Source organism: Stegostoma tigrinum, chromosome 19 (genome assembly GCF_030684315.1).
Source record: "Stegostoma tigrinum isolate sSteTig4 chromosome 19, sSteTig4.hap1, whole genome shotgun sequence".
Taxonomy (NCBI): Eukaryota; Metazoa; Chordata; class Chondrichthyes; order Orectolobiformes; family Stegostomatidae; genus Stegostoma; species Stegostoma tigrinum.
Window position 1 is genome coordinate 5,605,100 of NC_081372.1, and position 15,929 is coordinate 5,621,028.

Here is a 15,929-nt window from a genome sequence, read left to right on the forward strand (position 1 = left end):
CCACCATCAACCCACTCCTCCCACCGCCCACCTCCACTCCGTCAGGTTCCCTGTTCCCTTGCTGGTCGCGCGATCATTTTGTGTCTGTTACTGTAATTCTCTGCCACCTTTCTTCCATCTTTCCCATCTGCTTGCAGAAACAGCTCTTCAATCGTTGCATCCTTGGATTTCCTTCTCCATGGTATTCTTCTGTGAAATCGCTAGAGGGCCTCCTTTTACCTGTGAGATGTTAGAACAGTACAGGCTGGAGTTGGGTATCCGTCTTGTGTAGGGCTTCTTTGAATTGGAGACTGGGTTAGGACCGGAACGTGCGACCTGAAGGGGAGGAAAGAAAATCATAGAATCATAGGCCAGTAACAACTTGCCCATGACTGTGGCTTAAACCTGGAAAGTAAAATAATCTGGGGTTTTAGGGAAAGTGGCCCTCATTGAATAGTGTATCTCTTCCCCAGGCTTCAAAAGAGCCCGTGCCTTGGGCTTAGGGAGCTGAATTGTATTGTTCTGAGATACACATAGCCTGCTACCGGTTGGTAATAGACGTTGTTAGCTGCTGGTAGTGTGCATCCATCCGAAGAGCGGGTGTGATGGTCTGAAAGCCCTGGGAAAGGAGCTCTTGGCAGCAGTTCACCCAAGGACCAGGCAGTGGTCACCGCGAGTGGCTGGAGAGAGCCGAAGCTGCCTGGTGCTCTGCGAGCTTTCGCCGAGAATCGAGCCCCGGGGGCGGGACAGTGGTTCAGGGGCTAGCACTGCTGTCTCTCAGCCCCAGTCGATTCCACCCTCTGGCGGCTGTCCGTGTGGAGTTTGCACGTTCTCCCTGTGTCTGTGTGGATATCCTCCCGATGCTCCGGTTTCCTCCCACAGATCAAAAACGTGCGGGTTAGGTGGATTGGCCTTGCTGAATTGACCATAGTGGTTAGGGGGATTAGCCGTGGGAAATGCAGTTACAGGGATAGGGTGGGATGCTGTTTGGAGGATCGGTGTGAACGTGTTGGGCCGAATGGCCTGATCCTACACTGTAGGAATTCTATGATTCTAAATGGTACCAAGATTCGGTTGTGCGGAGAGTCTTCCAGTTGCCGGAGACAGCAAGAACTGGCGATGCTGGAGGCAGAGATAACCCAGTGTGGAGCTGGAGGAACACAGCAGGCCAGGCAGCATCAGAGGAACAGGACAGTCGACGTTTCGACTTCATCAGACATTTCGTCAGAGCTGGGCTTCAGTCACCGGAAGATAGTTGGTCAGTGTAAGTAAGACAGAGGTTTGAGGATAAATGGCCATTGAAGAAGGCGTTAACACTGGACTCGGAGACAGAGACGGGGAGAATTAGCGAGAAGGAGCGGCACCCGGTCGATGTTTTTGCTGTTTCCTGTCAAACTGGAAGCTGTAGGATGAGCGGCGGATTTTGAATAGTTCTTGTGTGAAAGTTTGAGAGGAGCTGTTTGTGCTAATGCGTTCACTTCGCATCACTCAGAATCACTACAGCTTTCACTCCCCTGAATTTTATTGCCCCGTATCCTGCAAATCGTGTTATCCCTATCAATACTTGACCGGCCGCTGTTTGTAATGGAACATGTCTGTTGTGTGTTTATGGGAGCTGGGTGGCACTGGCTGGACTGTTCTTTATGACCCCTCCCGAGTTGCCCTTCAGATGTGCTGGTGCCTGCCGCCTTGAGCTGCTGCAGTCCGTTTGATGAAGTACGGGCAGCTACAGAGCTCTCTCTGAGGGAGAGCTCCGGGACTAAGACCCAGAAATCGCGATTAACCGGACAAAAATACTTCACTCTCTCGGGTTTTTGTTTTGGCCATTAACTTTCTCAAAAACAAAATTAAAAAGAGCAATTTAATTCTAACATAAATGTTCTAAGATAACACGGTGTGAAGCTGGATGAACACAGCAGACCAAGCAACATCAGAGGAGCAGGAAAGCTGATGTTTCAGGTCGAGACCCTTCTTCAGTGTGTTCATCCAGCTTCACACCGTGTTATCTCAGATTCTCCATGGTGGGAAGGTTTGACTGGGGTGGGGGAGTGGCTGGCTTCAGGTGGCTTCCTTCCTCTACTTTTTAGGATATTGATTTATACCCATCGCTCACCGCTGTTCCACCCCCGGGATTTGGGGTACGAAGGAAGCATAGGGCTCCCCGGCGTGATCGTGGAGGGAGGGAGGGATACCTATTTCGTTCTCTTGTTGTGAAGTTTCTCTCAGTCGGTCCCCCTGGCATCAGTGAGCTCGGTCCGGGAAGGGAGATGCTGCATCCTGTCGGTTATGCCACGGGAGTATTTACTTGTGTGTTGTTTAGACTTGACTATACGAGCTCTGATAGTTTTGCTGTAACTGTAGAGATGGACTTGGCGTTGTGTTAACGCCCTGTTTTACCTAGCGGCGGCAGGTGGCAATTTCTGGGGGTAAAGGAGGCTCTGATGGTGGTCTGTGTGCGAGTGATGTCAGAGCTCCCTGACAGACAGTCTGTTCAGGCTGATGCTCAGGGACAACATGCAGGAAGTACTGAAACAACTCACTAAAATACACGTGAGATTACCAATATTTGAAGTAGAAGCTGCTCTCAGCCAGGAGACGTGTTACCGCCGTTTGTGAGAGTTTACTGTGGTTTGGTTAGCTGCCGCGTTTCCCTATTTTACAACAAATCTGCCCACCCTTGGCATCATCTTTTAAAAAGATGTCGCGGGATGATGTCCGACCGAGGCTCCTTGGTGCACTATTTGTGAAGACCGGTTTGGATTCACTCGACTCCGGACTGAAGTTTACCCGGGCTCGGATTTGGCACGGGTTTGAAACGGGAGGAAGCAACTGAAGAGCATCCCTTTGTTTTCTGTTTATTTGGAGTTTCCATTTACACCAGATAGGAATCAACAGCGCCCAAGGACCCCACAGACTCCCACTGGTTTATTGAGGCTCGAAACAAGCCGCCTGTTTAAATCCTAGAGATTGGAGTCAGCCAACAAAACCCAGCCGGCCAGATAGCATCAGAGGAGCATGAAAGTTGACGTTTCTGACGCTGACCCTGCAGACATTTCTGAAACGGCAGCGTTTCTGCTCCTCTGATGCTGCCTGGCCTGCTGGATTCTTCCAGCTCCATACTGTGTTATCTTCTGTTTTAATCTGGCTATTTATATCAGTCATTCATTCGGTTTGAAAGGTGTAAGCCTGTATTATGTTATTCCCAGATACAGACGGCAGCTCCTGTATTATACCTGGAGCATTTGTGTCAATGGTACCGATGAGGAATGAAAACCGCTCCGATTGCAGTAGTTGAAAAGACTGTATAATCCCAGTTTTCAGGGACGACCCGCAACTCCGTCTTTTGCAAGAAAGAGGCCCCTCCCCATCACAGCACTATTTCTCTGCCCAACATTTCACACTCGAGAGCCTCCCCCCGCCAACACTACCACCAAATCACACTTTCTCCATCACCCCTCTCATCAGTCCTTTTTCTCCTCCATCCATCAGCCCTCTTGCCCTCATCACACCTCCCCTTTCCCCAATCGCTCTCCCCTTCATCCCACTAACCCCCCCCCTCCCCGTCCCCGTGATTGCTCCCCCCATCGCTCATTCACTTCTCCTCTTCGCCCCCCTCCCCTCCCGGAATCACATTCTCTCTCACCTAACATTCTAGTTCTTTCTTTTCTCTTGACCCATAAAGCCCGTGGGCCTTGAGTTGGAGCTGGGCTCTACGTCCCATGCCCCCTTTGTACTCGAGGCTCGTGGCACATTCACTTCGGGAAATCTCTGTATCATCTGCGATAGGGATTAATGCCCAGTCAGTGACTGGGGCTTAAAAAAACCAAACTTTACTATCGCCCCTTCGACCCAGGCCCCTTACCCCTCAACCAATCCTTCTTCCTCGTACCCCTAATTCCCCTCAGACCTCTGACCCCTGCACCACTCATCTACCCTCACCTCTACCCTGCAGCCTGTACTCCTCAGCCTATGGCCCCTTACCCCTCAGGCTCCTACCCTTCACCTCTGCCCCACACACCTTGCCCTCCTGCATCCTACCACCCCAGCCCCTTTGTCTCTACTCTTTACATTGCGGACACATTCTCTGTAGCCCTCACTCTTTGCCCTAGGCCCTTAACACTAAGCCTCTGCCCACCCCCCCCCCCCCACCCCCCAACTTTCCCCCAACCCCACTCCAACACACTAACTGAATTGTTCTCCCAGGTCAGACTGGTCTCGGAGTGGAGCTGCCTCCTGCTGCGTGGGTATTTGAAGTTGGTGAGGTCTCTTTACTAACCAGTTCCCTCTCTGTCTCTTTCAGGTTTGGAGAAGAACCGCCCGAACCTCATCCTGGGCTTGGTGATCCGGCAGAAGGGGAAGCGCCGCCCGTTGGAGCCCGAGCCGGAGCCTGAGCCCGAGTCCGAGCGGGGGGACAGTGCCCCGGCCGACGAAAAGAGGAGCCGGCTCACTGCCCCGGAGGACTACCCCGTACCCTCGGCGCCAGCGAGTAGGGAGGGCAAGGCTGGTAGGAGCCTGTATGGAGAGGGGGCAGGGGCTGGCACCCCTCCGGGCTCTCCCCCGCTTGAAGCCGAGTCGGAAGCGGCTCCTACTGCCGCCAAAGCCGCTCCCCCGCCGCCAGCCCCGGCGAAGGTAGCCAATCCCCTGCAGCACATCCTCCAGACTCTCTTCGGGGGCAAGAAGAGTTTCGAGAAGATCAAGGAGCCGAGCCCGGAGCCCGAATCTCAGGCAGCAGCCCCCCTCCTGGACCCGATCGTGCAGCAGTTCGGCCAGCTCCAGGAAGACAAGCCCCCTGAGCCTGAGGACGATGATAACCGGCCGTACGACCCTGAGGAGGAGTACAAGCCCGAGGCGGACACCCCATACGACCCGGCCGACGAGACCATTCTGGAGGAGGCTATGGTGCCAATGGCCGGGGAGGCGGCTGCTGGCGAGGCCAGGGCCAAGGGCATAGAGCTGGGGCCCGAGCTGTATCTGAGCTCGTCGCTGCAGGAGCAGCAGAAGATGCTGGAGACCCTGAACCAGCAGATCGAGGAGCAGACCCGCCAGGTGGAGGAACAGGAGGAAGCCCTCAGGCAGCAGAGAGCGGCGGTCGGTGTCTCCATGGCTTGCTTCTCCGTCTCGGATGCTCTGATGTCTCCTCCGCCCAAAACCGCCTCCTTCAAAGCCGAGCTCTTTGAGGTGCCCGAGCCGGGTGTGGGGCAGCTGCCAGGCCTGGAGCCCGTTGTCCCCTCGGGTCTCTCCCAGATGATTGACCAGAGCAGGGACCCTCGCCAGGCTGCCGTCAGGAGGCTGGCTCCTGGCCGAGCACCCGGGGAAGCTGCAGCCCTCGCGGTCGATCAGCCCGCAGCCACCGCGCCTTTCAACAGCCCAAGGCTCCAGGAGGTAGCTCCCCAAGAGCTCCGTGGCCCAGGCCAGCACTCCGGAGAGGGGCCCACACCTAATCCGCCAACGCACTGGGCCAATGAGGAGCCCAGGGCCATTGCAGAGGCCCTTCGGCCCCTCTTGTCCCAGGAGCCAGCCCCTGGGCCGGGTGGCCTCTCCCAGCCCTTCCCCGTGGTGGAACAGGCTCATTTCCCAGCTCCCCAGCCTGCTCCCAAAGGCCTATTACCCACTCCCATCCTGCCTTCCCTCCTGGGTCCCTCTTACCCTGGGGATCGGCCTGCCTTCCCCTCTCCTCCGCGGGGCTCCCAATCGTTTGGCAACTCTCAGGAAAACTTTCACCCTGGGAATATGCAGCAACCCGTGGGACCTTTCCCAAATTTCCAACATCCCAACAGCCAACACCTCCCCAGAAAAGGCTCGGATTTTATCCGGGAGCCGGGACCCGCTTTTCAAAGCCCCAAACCCCTGCCCCTCTTCCCCAGGGGCGCTCCTACTCATCGGTATCGCTTCCCAGGCCAGACCCCTATCCCAGGTTTCAACCAAGTCCCCCATCCCATGGGAAACCAGTCCCCCCATCTCATGGGAAACCAGTCCCCCCATCCCATGGGAAACCAATCCCCCCATCCCATGGGAAACCAGTCCCCCCATCCCATGGGAAACCAGTCCCCGGCGCAGCAAGAGTTGCTCCCGGCTCCTGGCTCGGTCCTGAAGGGCTCAGACTCGGAGAGATTGGGATCGGCTCAAGGTCCTGGCCCAGATTCCCGGGACCGGGAGAGATCCCGGACATACCCCGGCAGGGGGCGAGACGGCCGGGTGGAACGGCCTGAGAACCGTTACCCAGCCGAGCGGTTCCGCAGGGGTGAGGAGAGACGGAGAGACCGGGATCGGGAATACGGGCGCCCCTGGGAGCGGGAACGTGGCCGAGCATGGAACCGGGACTGGGAGCGAAACAGGGAGAGGGAAAGGAACAGGAGCCGGGAGAGAGAGCACGACCGGGACAGGTACCGGAGGAGGGAACGGGAGCGGGGCCGAGACAGAGAGCGGAGCAGAGACAAGGAGAGAGAGCGCGGCAGAGAGAAAGACCATGACCGAACTAAAGAGAAGGAGCGGCGAGAGAACAGCAGCAGGAACAGCGAGCAGGAGAAAGAGAAGGGCCGAGAGGGCAGGAGCAGCGAGCAGGAGAAAGAGAGGGAGAGTGAGGACAGTAAGAAATCTGCAGCAGAGAGCGCCACTGCCGACTCCAACACCAAAGCAGCATCGTGAAGCTGTCAGCACCGGCATTTGTTCCGGTTCGGACACTCAGAGACTGGCCGGAGAGGGGCAGAAAGTGGACAGTGTCCTCTTCCCTCAATGCACGGTCCTGTAAAGTCTGCGGCTGACTTCAATCCAAAACCAATTGCCATGTTGTAATCGGGGCGAGTTCTGCCGCACGCAGTTCTCTTTAATGTTTCTGATATGAGGAACCCCCCCCCCCCCCCCCCACCAACCACCGAGCCTCAAGCAGAGGCTGGTTAAAACTGCACTGGCCCGGTGACATTGATCAGAGACACAGCAATGAAGCAGAGCCGCTGGGTGCTCTCCTCGGTGGGGGTGGGGGGGGGGGGGGGTGCTGCTGGTGGTGGTGTCTTTGAGTGTCGCTATTCCCTCCCCCGGGCAGGGTATACCAGGGTTTAATCCGATCCCAGTTGGACTGCCTCATTAACTGCGGACAGTTCGTTGGAAACCAGTCAGGTGCTGGGCAGCATCAGCAGCCCCCGAGCGGAGAGGCATAGGGTCAGTGTTTCACATCAATGACGACTATTCATTGACCCACTCACCCGGTCCCTCTTCATCAGGAGCTGCCGACTCTCTTCAGCGTGTTCTGTCTTTGAAACAATATCTAAACTTGTGGGTTTGAGTTAATGAGCCGCAGATTAGGTTAAAACGTGCGTTTTTTTCTAAAACCTCAGGAGTGTCCGAGCGAATAATTCGGCGCGGGTTCTGAATGAAATGTTGACGCTATTGAATTGATGGAAAGTTGGGGGGTGGGGCGGGGGGGGGGGCGGTTTCTGGGGTTCTCCAGATCCACGAGACGGTCGCGGAAATTTGGGGAAGAGCCAGCTTTGTCGTTGGTCTGTAATATAGTTTCTTTTCTAATTCACTGATCAAATTTTGTAAGGACTGCACAGTGTAACCATGAACTACATGCGGTGTCTGTCTGTCCTGGTTGCAGGCAGACAATTCCTAAATCCCGATCTTCCCGCCATAATCCTGGTGGGATTCCCCTCCCTGTCCCGGACGATCATCCAAATTTAAGGAATTCTTGTTTCTGTTTTGTATTTCTGCCTAAAAATAAACTAGACTGTACCGAAAAGGGAAGCTCAGGTAAAGACGAAAAGTAATGTGTGTGGCGACAGTGCACCGTGTGTAGGTCGTTACTTTTATCAACAAGTAAAAGACTGCGAAGAAATTCAAATTTTCGCAGTTTATCCGCCGACAGGAATCTCCCAAATCCCGGGATTTTGCGTTGGGAGTGGGGTTCTATCTTCCTTCTACTATCACTTGGATGTCTACATCCTCCAGATCATTATCCAACATTGTACACCGAGGGCGAGTTATCACCCGTATGCAAAAAGTACTGCAACTTTAATATGTACCGAATATTTCTGTTGTACCACTAACTTTTCTAATCTTGTACAGTTTGGAGCGAGTCACTGATTCAGTCGCGGAGCTCAAAGTGCATTGACTTGCATTGTTCTTTTTGTAATGGTATGTGTTACCGAAACCAACAGACTTTATCACTGGATATGAACCGGATTTGATTTGCTTAAGGGGGAAAACGAAATTGTACAGTACAATTAAAACAAAAAAAATCAAGAAAAAAAATTACGGCTGGTGTCTGATTTCGCTTGGAGACAGAATTGGGAGTTGGTTGTGTTAAATTCAGGTCCTTTTCATGTGCCGTTCCATGGTCATCTGCCCAAGAACCTGGTACCGTTGGTCCAATCCAGTGCCAACTCCATGTAGGGAGTAGATTCTGGGTGCTCACAGAGGTAAGTAGATTAGGACAGGTGGTCAGAATGCTCCACCAAGAGACTGGAGGGGATTTTGTGGGAGAGAACTGTAAAGGAGTTTCACTTTTTTTACCACTGCAAATCCCCAGAGTCACTTCGTTGCTGACTTTTACGGTGATAAGCTTATAATTGTCTACATAATACCTGTCTAATGCCCTTGTTTCACCTCACTTAGTCTCCCAAAATCTCTCTGAAGTCTTTTTGTATCCTCCTCAAATTTCCCCTCTTTGGCAACCTCAAAATTGAAAATATTATACTTGTTTGCCACATCCATGAATCTAGATTGTGAACTGCTGATGCCCAAGCACTGATCCATGTAGAACCCTACTGGTCACAACCTGCCAAGCTGAGATTAACCACTAATTGTTGCTCTGTTTTCATAATCAATCGTCATCACTAATATCCCTATATGGGACCTTTCTGACAATCCAAATACACTACTTTCATTGGCTCTCTCCTAATCTGCTGGGCTAAGAGCATCTCAAAAAGAAAATCTCAAGTTTATCAATGTTGCTTAGCCTTTCATAAATCAAGTTGACCCTGTCCAATCAGGTCATTATTTGCTAAGTGACTAGTTATCATACAGAGTTATGTAGCACAGAAACAGACTCTTCAGTCCAATTATAGATAACAAAGTGTGGAGCTGGATAAACACAGCAGGCCAAGCAGCATCTTAGGAGCACAAAAGCTGACGTTTCAAGCCTAGACCCTTCAGCTTTTGTGCTCCTAAGATGCTGCTTGGCCTGCTGTGTTTATCCAGCTCCACACATTGTTATCTTGGATTCTCCAGCATCTGCAATTCCCATTATCTCTTCGGTCCAACTTATGGGTACCAACCAGGAATCCAAATCTGACTTTGTCCCATTTGGCCCATATACCTGTTAATGCTTACTATTCATATACCTGTCCAGGTGCCTCTTAAATGTTGTAATTGTACCAGCCTCCACCACTTCCTCTGGCAGTTCATTCCATACCACCCTCTGTGTGAAAAAAGTTACCCCTCAGATCCTTTCTAAATCCTCCCCCTCTCATCTTAAACCTATGCCCCCACCTCCCTAGTTTTGGACTCACCCACCCTCAGTAAAAAGACCCTGGCTATTCACCGTAACTATGCAATCATGATTTTATAAACCTCTATAAGATCTCCCCACATCTCTGATGCTCCAGGGAAAAGGAGCCCCAGCCCATCAATCCTCTCTATAAACTCAAACTCTCCAGTATTTTATAATGTCTAATATTTTAGGAGGGCCTTGTTTGTCTCTTAAATAGTGTAGCTACGTTTGCATTCTCATTAGCCTCTTGGACCTAAATTATTTCTGGGAGATTTCTTGTATCTTCCTTTGAAAGTAGACACGAAGTAACTACTTTGCTATTTTCTATTATAAAATTCATCTCTGCCTATTATAAACTCATACTTGTCTTTGCTAATTGCATCCCTTTTGTATAGCCATACAAGTTTTTCCAGTTCATTTCTCTGATTCTTGTATCATATCTTTTTCCCTCTTTAGCAGTTTCTTTGTCCTGTAAGACCATAAATTGGAGGAGTAGAGTTATGCCACTCAATGACATCATGTGTGACCTGGTAATCCTCAACTCCACTTACGTGCCTTTTCTCATAACCCTCGCTGCCCTTAACTGATCTATCTCATCTAAAATATATGTTAATAAACCAGCTTCAAAAGACCTCTGCAGTGAAGATTCCACAGATTTACCACCATCTCTGACAAAACAAAATATCCCTCATGCACCCTGACTCTGCAATTATAACAGACGTCCTAGACTCTCCCACAAGGGGAAACAATCTTTTGTGCACTGTCAAGCCCATAAAGAATTTGGTATGTTTCAATGAGGCAACCTCACATTCTAAATTCCAATGAGCACATACCCCTCATGTTCAACTTCTCATAAGAAAATCCCTTCATACCCAGGATCAACATTGTGGACCTTTTGTGTACTGCCTCTAATGCCAATATATCTTTCCTTAGATAAGGGTACCAGAACCATTCACACACTTCCATGTGCGGTCTGACCAGTGTTTTTGTTTTACAAGACCTCTCTATTTTTATGTCCCATTCCCTTTGACCTAAAAGCAAATAGGTAATTTGACTTCCATCTGCTGAGCTTGTATGCTAGCTTCTTGTGATTCATGCATAAGGGTCCAGAAGTTCTTAAGTGTCGTAGATATCTTAACTTCATTGGTTAACCATGGCCAGCTTATACCCTTCATGAGAATCCTCCTCTTACACTAGAATATATCTTTACTATGAATCATAAGCTGTTTTCATGTCTCCAGGGTTCCTCAATTGTCTTTTCTGCTACATTCCTTTTCCAGTTCAATGCAACCAACTCTACTCTCATCCTTTGCTTATTAACCTTATTAAATTTTAACACAGTTGTTTCCAACCAAAGCTTCCGACTCTGAACAGAATATTAAATTTTACTATGTTCTGTAGAGGAATTTTTACCCTGGATATGATTTATTAAACTTGTTTCATTGCACCTTACCAAATCCAAAATAACCTGACCCTGGTTGGATCCACAAGATATTGTTCTTGGAAATTGCTCTGAATACACAATCTAAATTCTTCCCCATGGTTACCTTTACCAATTTCATTTTCCCAATGTACATGAAGATTAAAGTCACCCATGATTACTGTATTCCCATTTTACATGCCCTCTTTATATGCTGATTTCTCTTTGTCCTACAGTACAGCCATTGCTGAGGTGAATAAAGACTGCTACTGCCACTGTCTTCTTCACTCTATTCTACATAATCCAATCTGAGATTAATCCTTGTTCTCATACTTGTTCAACTTTGTACTAACGAACCTACCTCCATCTCTTCACTTTCTGTTTGGCCTTTTATGTCCCTGAATATTTAGTTCCCGGCTATGATTTTTTTTTGTAACCATTATCTCCAAAATGCCAAAACATCAGACTCATTAACCTTTATATGTGCTGTGAATTCATTTATTATTTTCATAAACTATGTGCATTTACATAAAAATGTATTAAGATTTCCCTCATTGAATTAAACAAATTCTCCCAATCCACAGGTTTGATTTGGCAACTTTACACACCTCCTTTGATCTTTCACAATATTTAAACTTGCTTTCTGTGTTTATTGGAATATATGTTTGTTTAAAACCACACATTAATACTTTAAATACAGCCATTGCCTGTCTATGTTCATGCCTTTTTATGTATTTTCTCAGTCAACCACAGCCACTTACTCCTCATAACACCCTCTGTTTAGATTAAATTCCTTAGCTTCAGATTGAAATGCGTGGTTTCTAAACTTAAGGAAAAATTCTATCGTACGGCCACTTTGTGAAATTATAAACCAGAAAGCTGGTTTGTTTTGAATGTAATTGTTATGTCATCAATTTGATTTTGCATTCGCTTAATTTCCATAGCTCTTTGTAAAAGAGAAATTACAGAAACTTTCACATTTATTAGCTGAGATCTTTTTAAAATGGTACCTGGATACTCATACCTGCAGATTGACCCTTTTACATTGGCTGAGGAAAATAAATCCATTAGAAATAGGAACAGCAGTAGGCCATTCAACCCCTTGAGCCTGCTCTGCTATTCAACAGAATCACAGCTGATCCCATAGTCCTCATGAACACTTTCCTGACCTTTTCCCCCTAACTCTTGATTCCGCTACTGATCAAAAATCTATCGAAATCAGGTAGAAGGAATAAGAGTAGGTAATTCAGCTCCTTGAGCCTGCTCCACCATTCAGTAAGATTATGTCTGATCTGTGGAGAAACTCCATATGCCTGTCTTGGGCCCATACCCCTTGAAACCCTTGCTTAATACAAAAAGTTGTCTATCTCAGATTTAAATTTAACAATTGAATTTGCATTGACTGCTGTTTAAATGTACAGAAGGACTCTGCTCCACGCCTCTCTGTGGTAAGGAGTTCCAAAGACACTCAACCTTCTGAGAGAAGAAATTCCTCCCTATCTCGCTCTCAAATCGACAGCCCTTAAATCTGAGACTATGGCCTCTGACCTTAGTCTCTCCCATGAGGGGAAACTTCATGTCTGTATTTGCCCCGTCAAACCCCTTAATAATCTCATTTTTCAGCACGATCACCTCTCTTTCTTCTAAACTCCGAAATTTATTTTCTAATCAACCTTTTCAGAGATGTTGCCTCACACCTCTGGAGCAGGTGTGACTTGATTGCAGGCCAAGTACCACCCCATTTAATCTTTGCTTATAAGACAATCCCTTCATACTAGGAATCATCATAGTGAACCTTCCCTGAACTGCCTCCAATGAAATGGTATCTTTCCATAAATAAAGGGACCAAAACTGCTCTCAGTACTCCAGATGTGGTCTCACCAGCATCTTGTAGAGTTGCAGTAAGACTTCCCAACTCTTATACTCCAATTCCTTTGAAATAAGCCTTCCAGTAGCCTTCCTAATTACTTGTTGCACCTACGTGCTAGCTTTCTGTCTTTCATCCACAAGTTGGCCAGAGTCCCATTGTGTTGTGAATTTCTGCAGTTTTTCACCATTTATATAATATTCTGTTCTCTCTTACAAAATGAACAACTTCACATTTTTCCACACAGTACTCCATTTGCCAAATTTTTGCCCACTTACTTAAATCATCAATAGCTCTCTCTAACTAATTAAACTCAAAAGCTGATTATACTGAGCATTCTAGCTGAGCTGCTCACAGGAACAAAGTTGCTAGGAAAGCTCAGCAGATCTGGCAACATCTGTGAATTTAAAAAAAAGCAGAGTGAATGCTTTGGGTCCAGTAACCCTTTCTCAGAACTAAGCTGCTAATCAAATGGGCTGCCGTCCGTGAGAAATCTTGCTCTCTGGGTGCAGACACACTGACATGTGCATTACTTCATTCAGGCTCTTTGGTCACTGCAACTGAGTTTTTTTCTGTCTCAGACTTCAATCTGAATCATGAGACTGTGTCAAAGAAACAAAGAAACCTACAGCACAGGAACAGGCCCTTCGGCCCTCCAAGCCTGCGCCGATCAAGATCCTCTGTCTAACCTGTCGTCTATTTTCTAACAGTCTGTGTCCATTTGCTCCACGCCCATCCATGTACCTGTCCAAATATATCTTAAAAGACGCTAACGTGTCTGCGTCTACCACCTCTGCTGGCAACGCGTTCCAGGCGCCCACCACCCTCTGTGTAAAGAACTTTCCACGCATATCTCCCTTAAACTTTCCTCCTCTCACTTTGAACTCATGACCCCTGGTAATTAAGTCCCCCACTCTGGGAAAAAGCTTTTTGCTATCCACCCTGTCTATACCCCTCATGATTTTGTAGACCTCAATCAGGTCCCCCCTCAATCTCCGTCTTTCTAATGAAAATAATCCTAATCTATTCAACCTGTCTTCATAGCTAGCACCCTCCATACCAGGCAACATCCTGGTGAACCTCCTCTGCACCCTCCTCCAAAGCATCCACATCCTTTTGGTAATGTGGCGACCAGAACTGTACACAGTACTCCAAATGTGGCCAAACCAAAGTCCTATACAACTGTTACATGACCTGCCAACTCTTGTACTCAATACCCTGTCCAATGAAGGAAAGCATGCCATATGCCTTCTTGACCACCCTATCGACCCGCGTTGCCACCTTCAGGGAACAATGGACCTGAACACCTAGATCTCTCTGTTCATCAATTTTCCCCAGGACTTTTCCATTTACTGTATAGTTCGCCCTTGAATTTGATCTTCAAAATGCATCACCTCGCATTTGCCTGGATTGAACTCTATCTGCCACTTATCTGCCCAACTCTCCAGTCTATCTATATTTTGCTGTAATCTCTGACAGTCCCCTTCACTATCAGCTACTCCACCAATCTTAGTGTCATCAGCAAACTTGCTGATCAGACCACCTACACCTTCCTCCAGATCATTTACATATATCACAAACAACAGTGGTCCCAGCACAGATCCCTGTGGAACACCACTGGTCACAGGCCTCCAATTTGAGAAACTCCCTTCTACTACTACCCTCTGTCTCCTGTTGCCCAGCCAGTTTTTAAATCCATCTAGCTAGCACACCCTGGACCCCATGTGACTTCACTTTCTCCACCAGCCTGCCATGGGGAACCTTATCAAACAGCTTTTATAATATATCATGTCATTTGTTTAGGAGATTGTGAACTGATTCTTGCACAATACAAATTAATCCAAAATCTATTCTTGGCGAAAGAGAATAAAAGACAAGCACAATCTAATTTAGCTCAATGTGTTACCATGAAAATTGGTGGTTCACTTGCCTTTGACTCAGAAAATGATGTATCCAGGACCCACTCCGTGAGCTTCAAAACCAAAGTTGAATTTTGGGAGTGCAGCTCTGCTAGAGATGCTCTTTTTCAAATGAGACATTAAACTGAGTGCTGTCAAAGATCTCATACATCATTTTGAAGGAGACAAAGAAATTATCTTTGGAGTCTTGACCAAAATTTGTCCCCAAACTAACCACCAGGAGATTCTCAAGCTATTATGAAATTGCTGTTTGTGGGTGTTTTCTGTGTGCTATTTGGCAGCTGTGTTTCTGATGTTACAACAGCATTTCCCATAGAGTTTCATTGGCTGCAGCGCAGTTTGAGATATTTGGCAGTCATGAAAGGTGAAATATAAAGAGAAGTCTTTCAATCTTTGATTTCACTTCAGGTAAAGACTATTCAAGATCATGTCTTTTGTGAGGGTAATAAGAACAAGGGGAAAAGATTTAATCTGATAAGCAGTGAAGAACTTGCATTCTGAAAATACCTCAGCCACCACAGGAAATCCCAGAACTCTTCACAGCTGATGAAGCATTTTGATGTGAAGTTTGTGGTGAAATTTAACTGCAGCATGTACCATCCACAACTAGTTTTAAAACAAGGAATCTGATCCCACAGAAGCAGCACACTAAACCCATTGTGCCTGTTGCATCCATCGAAAGAGCTATCCAATTTTATCCACCTGCTATTTCCCCACACCTTGGAGTGTTACTTCGATAAATATCACTCCAATTCCCTTTTGAAATGTAATACTGAATACGCTCCCACTGCTTTTTTTTGAGCTGCACCTTACACGTCAGCTGTTTTCAAACAACCCCCAGTTGCCTCTGGGTGTCCCTTAGAGAGCTCGGTCATCATCACTATATGCAGCTCTCGCAAAAAACTCAAGATTCAATTAGCTCTTACCAAGTAATGATTGGCAGCTAATGCTGTCAGCATCCTACCAATAATGTGACCTGTTTGACCAGCAATTCATTTACAAGATTCAACATTAAAACTTAACTGCCAAGAATTTCAATGCATTTTCACTGTTCAGAATGAATAACAAAGTATTATCTCATGACTGTATGATGTTTGATGTGTCATTTTTCTCACATTTTGCCTAACTTCTGGATATTGGAGCCAACATTCTGTTTACCTTATTGGGTGCAGAGGGCATGGAAGTTTCAATAGATTGAGGCTCAGGCTACGGAAACAGGGAGGACCCGGAGAGAATGGGAGATGAGGTCTCAGGATT

At 47.8% G+C, this 15,929-nt stretch overlaps 1 protein-coding gene across 3 annotated transcripts in view; it reads left to right on the plus strand.

Moving 5' to 3' along the window:
* Positions 1 to 8,190, plus strand: part of LOC125461238 (death-inducer obliterator 1-like) — a 149,553-nt gene extending 141,363 nt beyond the window's left edge. For all 3 annotated transcript variants that reach the window (XM_048549756.2, XM_048549757.2, XM_059652716.1), the window contains exon 17: positions 4,280 to 8,190. In XM_048549756.2, coding sequence (XP_048405713.2) covers positions 4,280 to 6,624 — 2,345 coding nt within the window. In that variant the 3' untranslated portion in view covers positions 6,625 to 8,190. The remainder of the gene's footprint in view (positions 1 to 4,279) is intronic.
* The last annotated feature ends 7,739 nt before the right edge of the window (positions 8,191 to 15,929 follow it).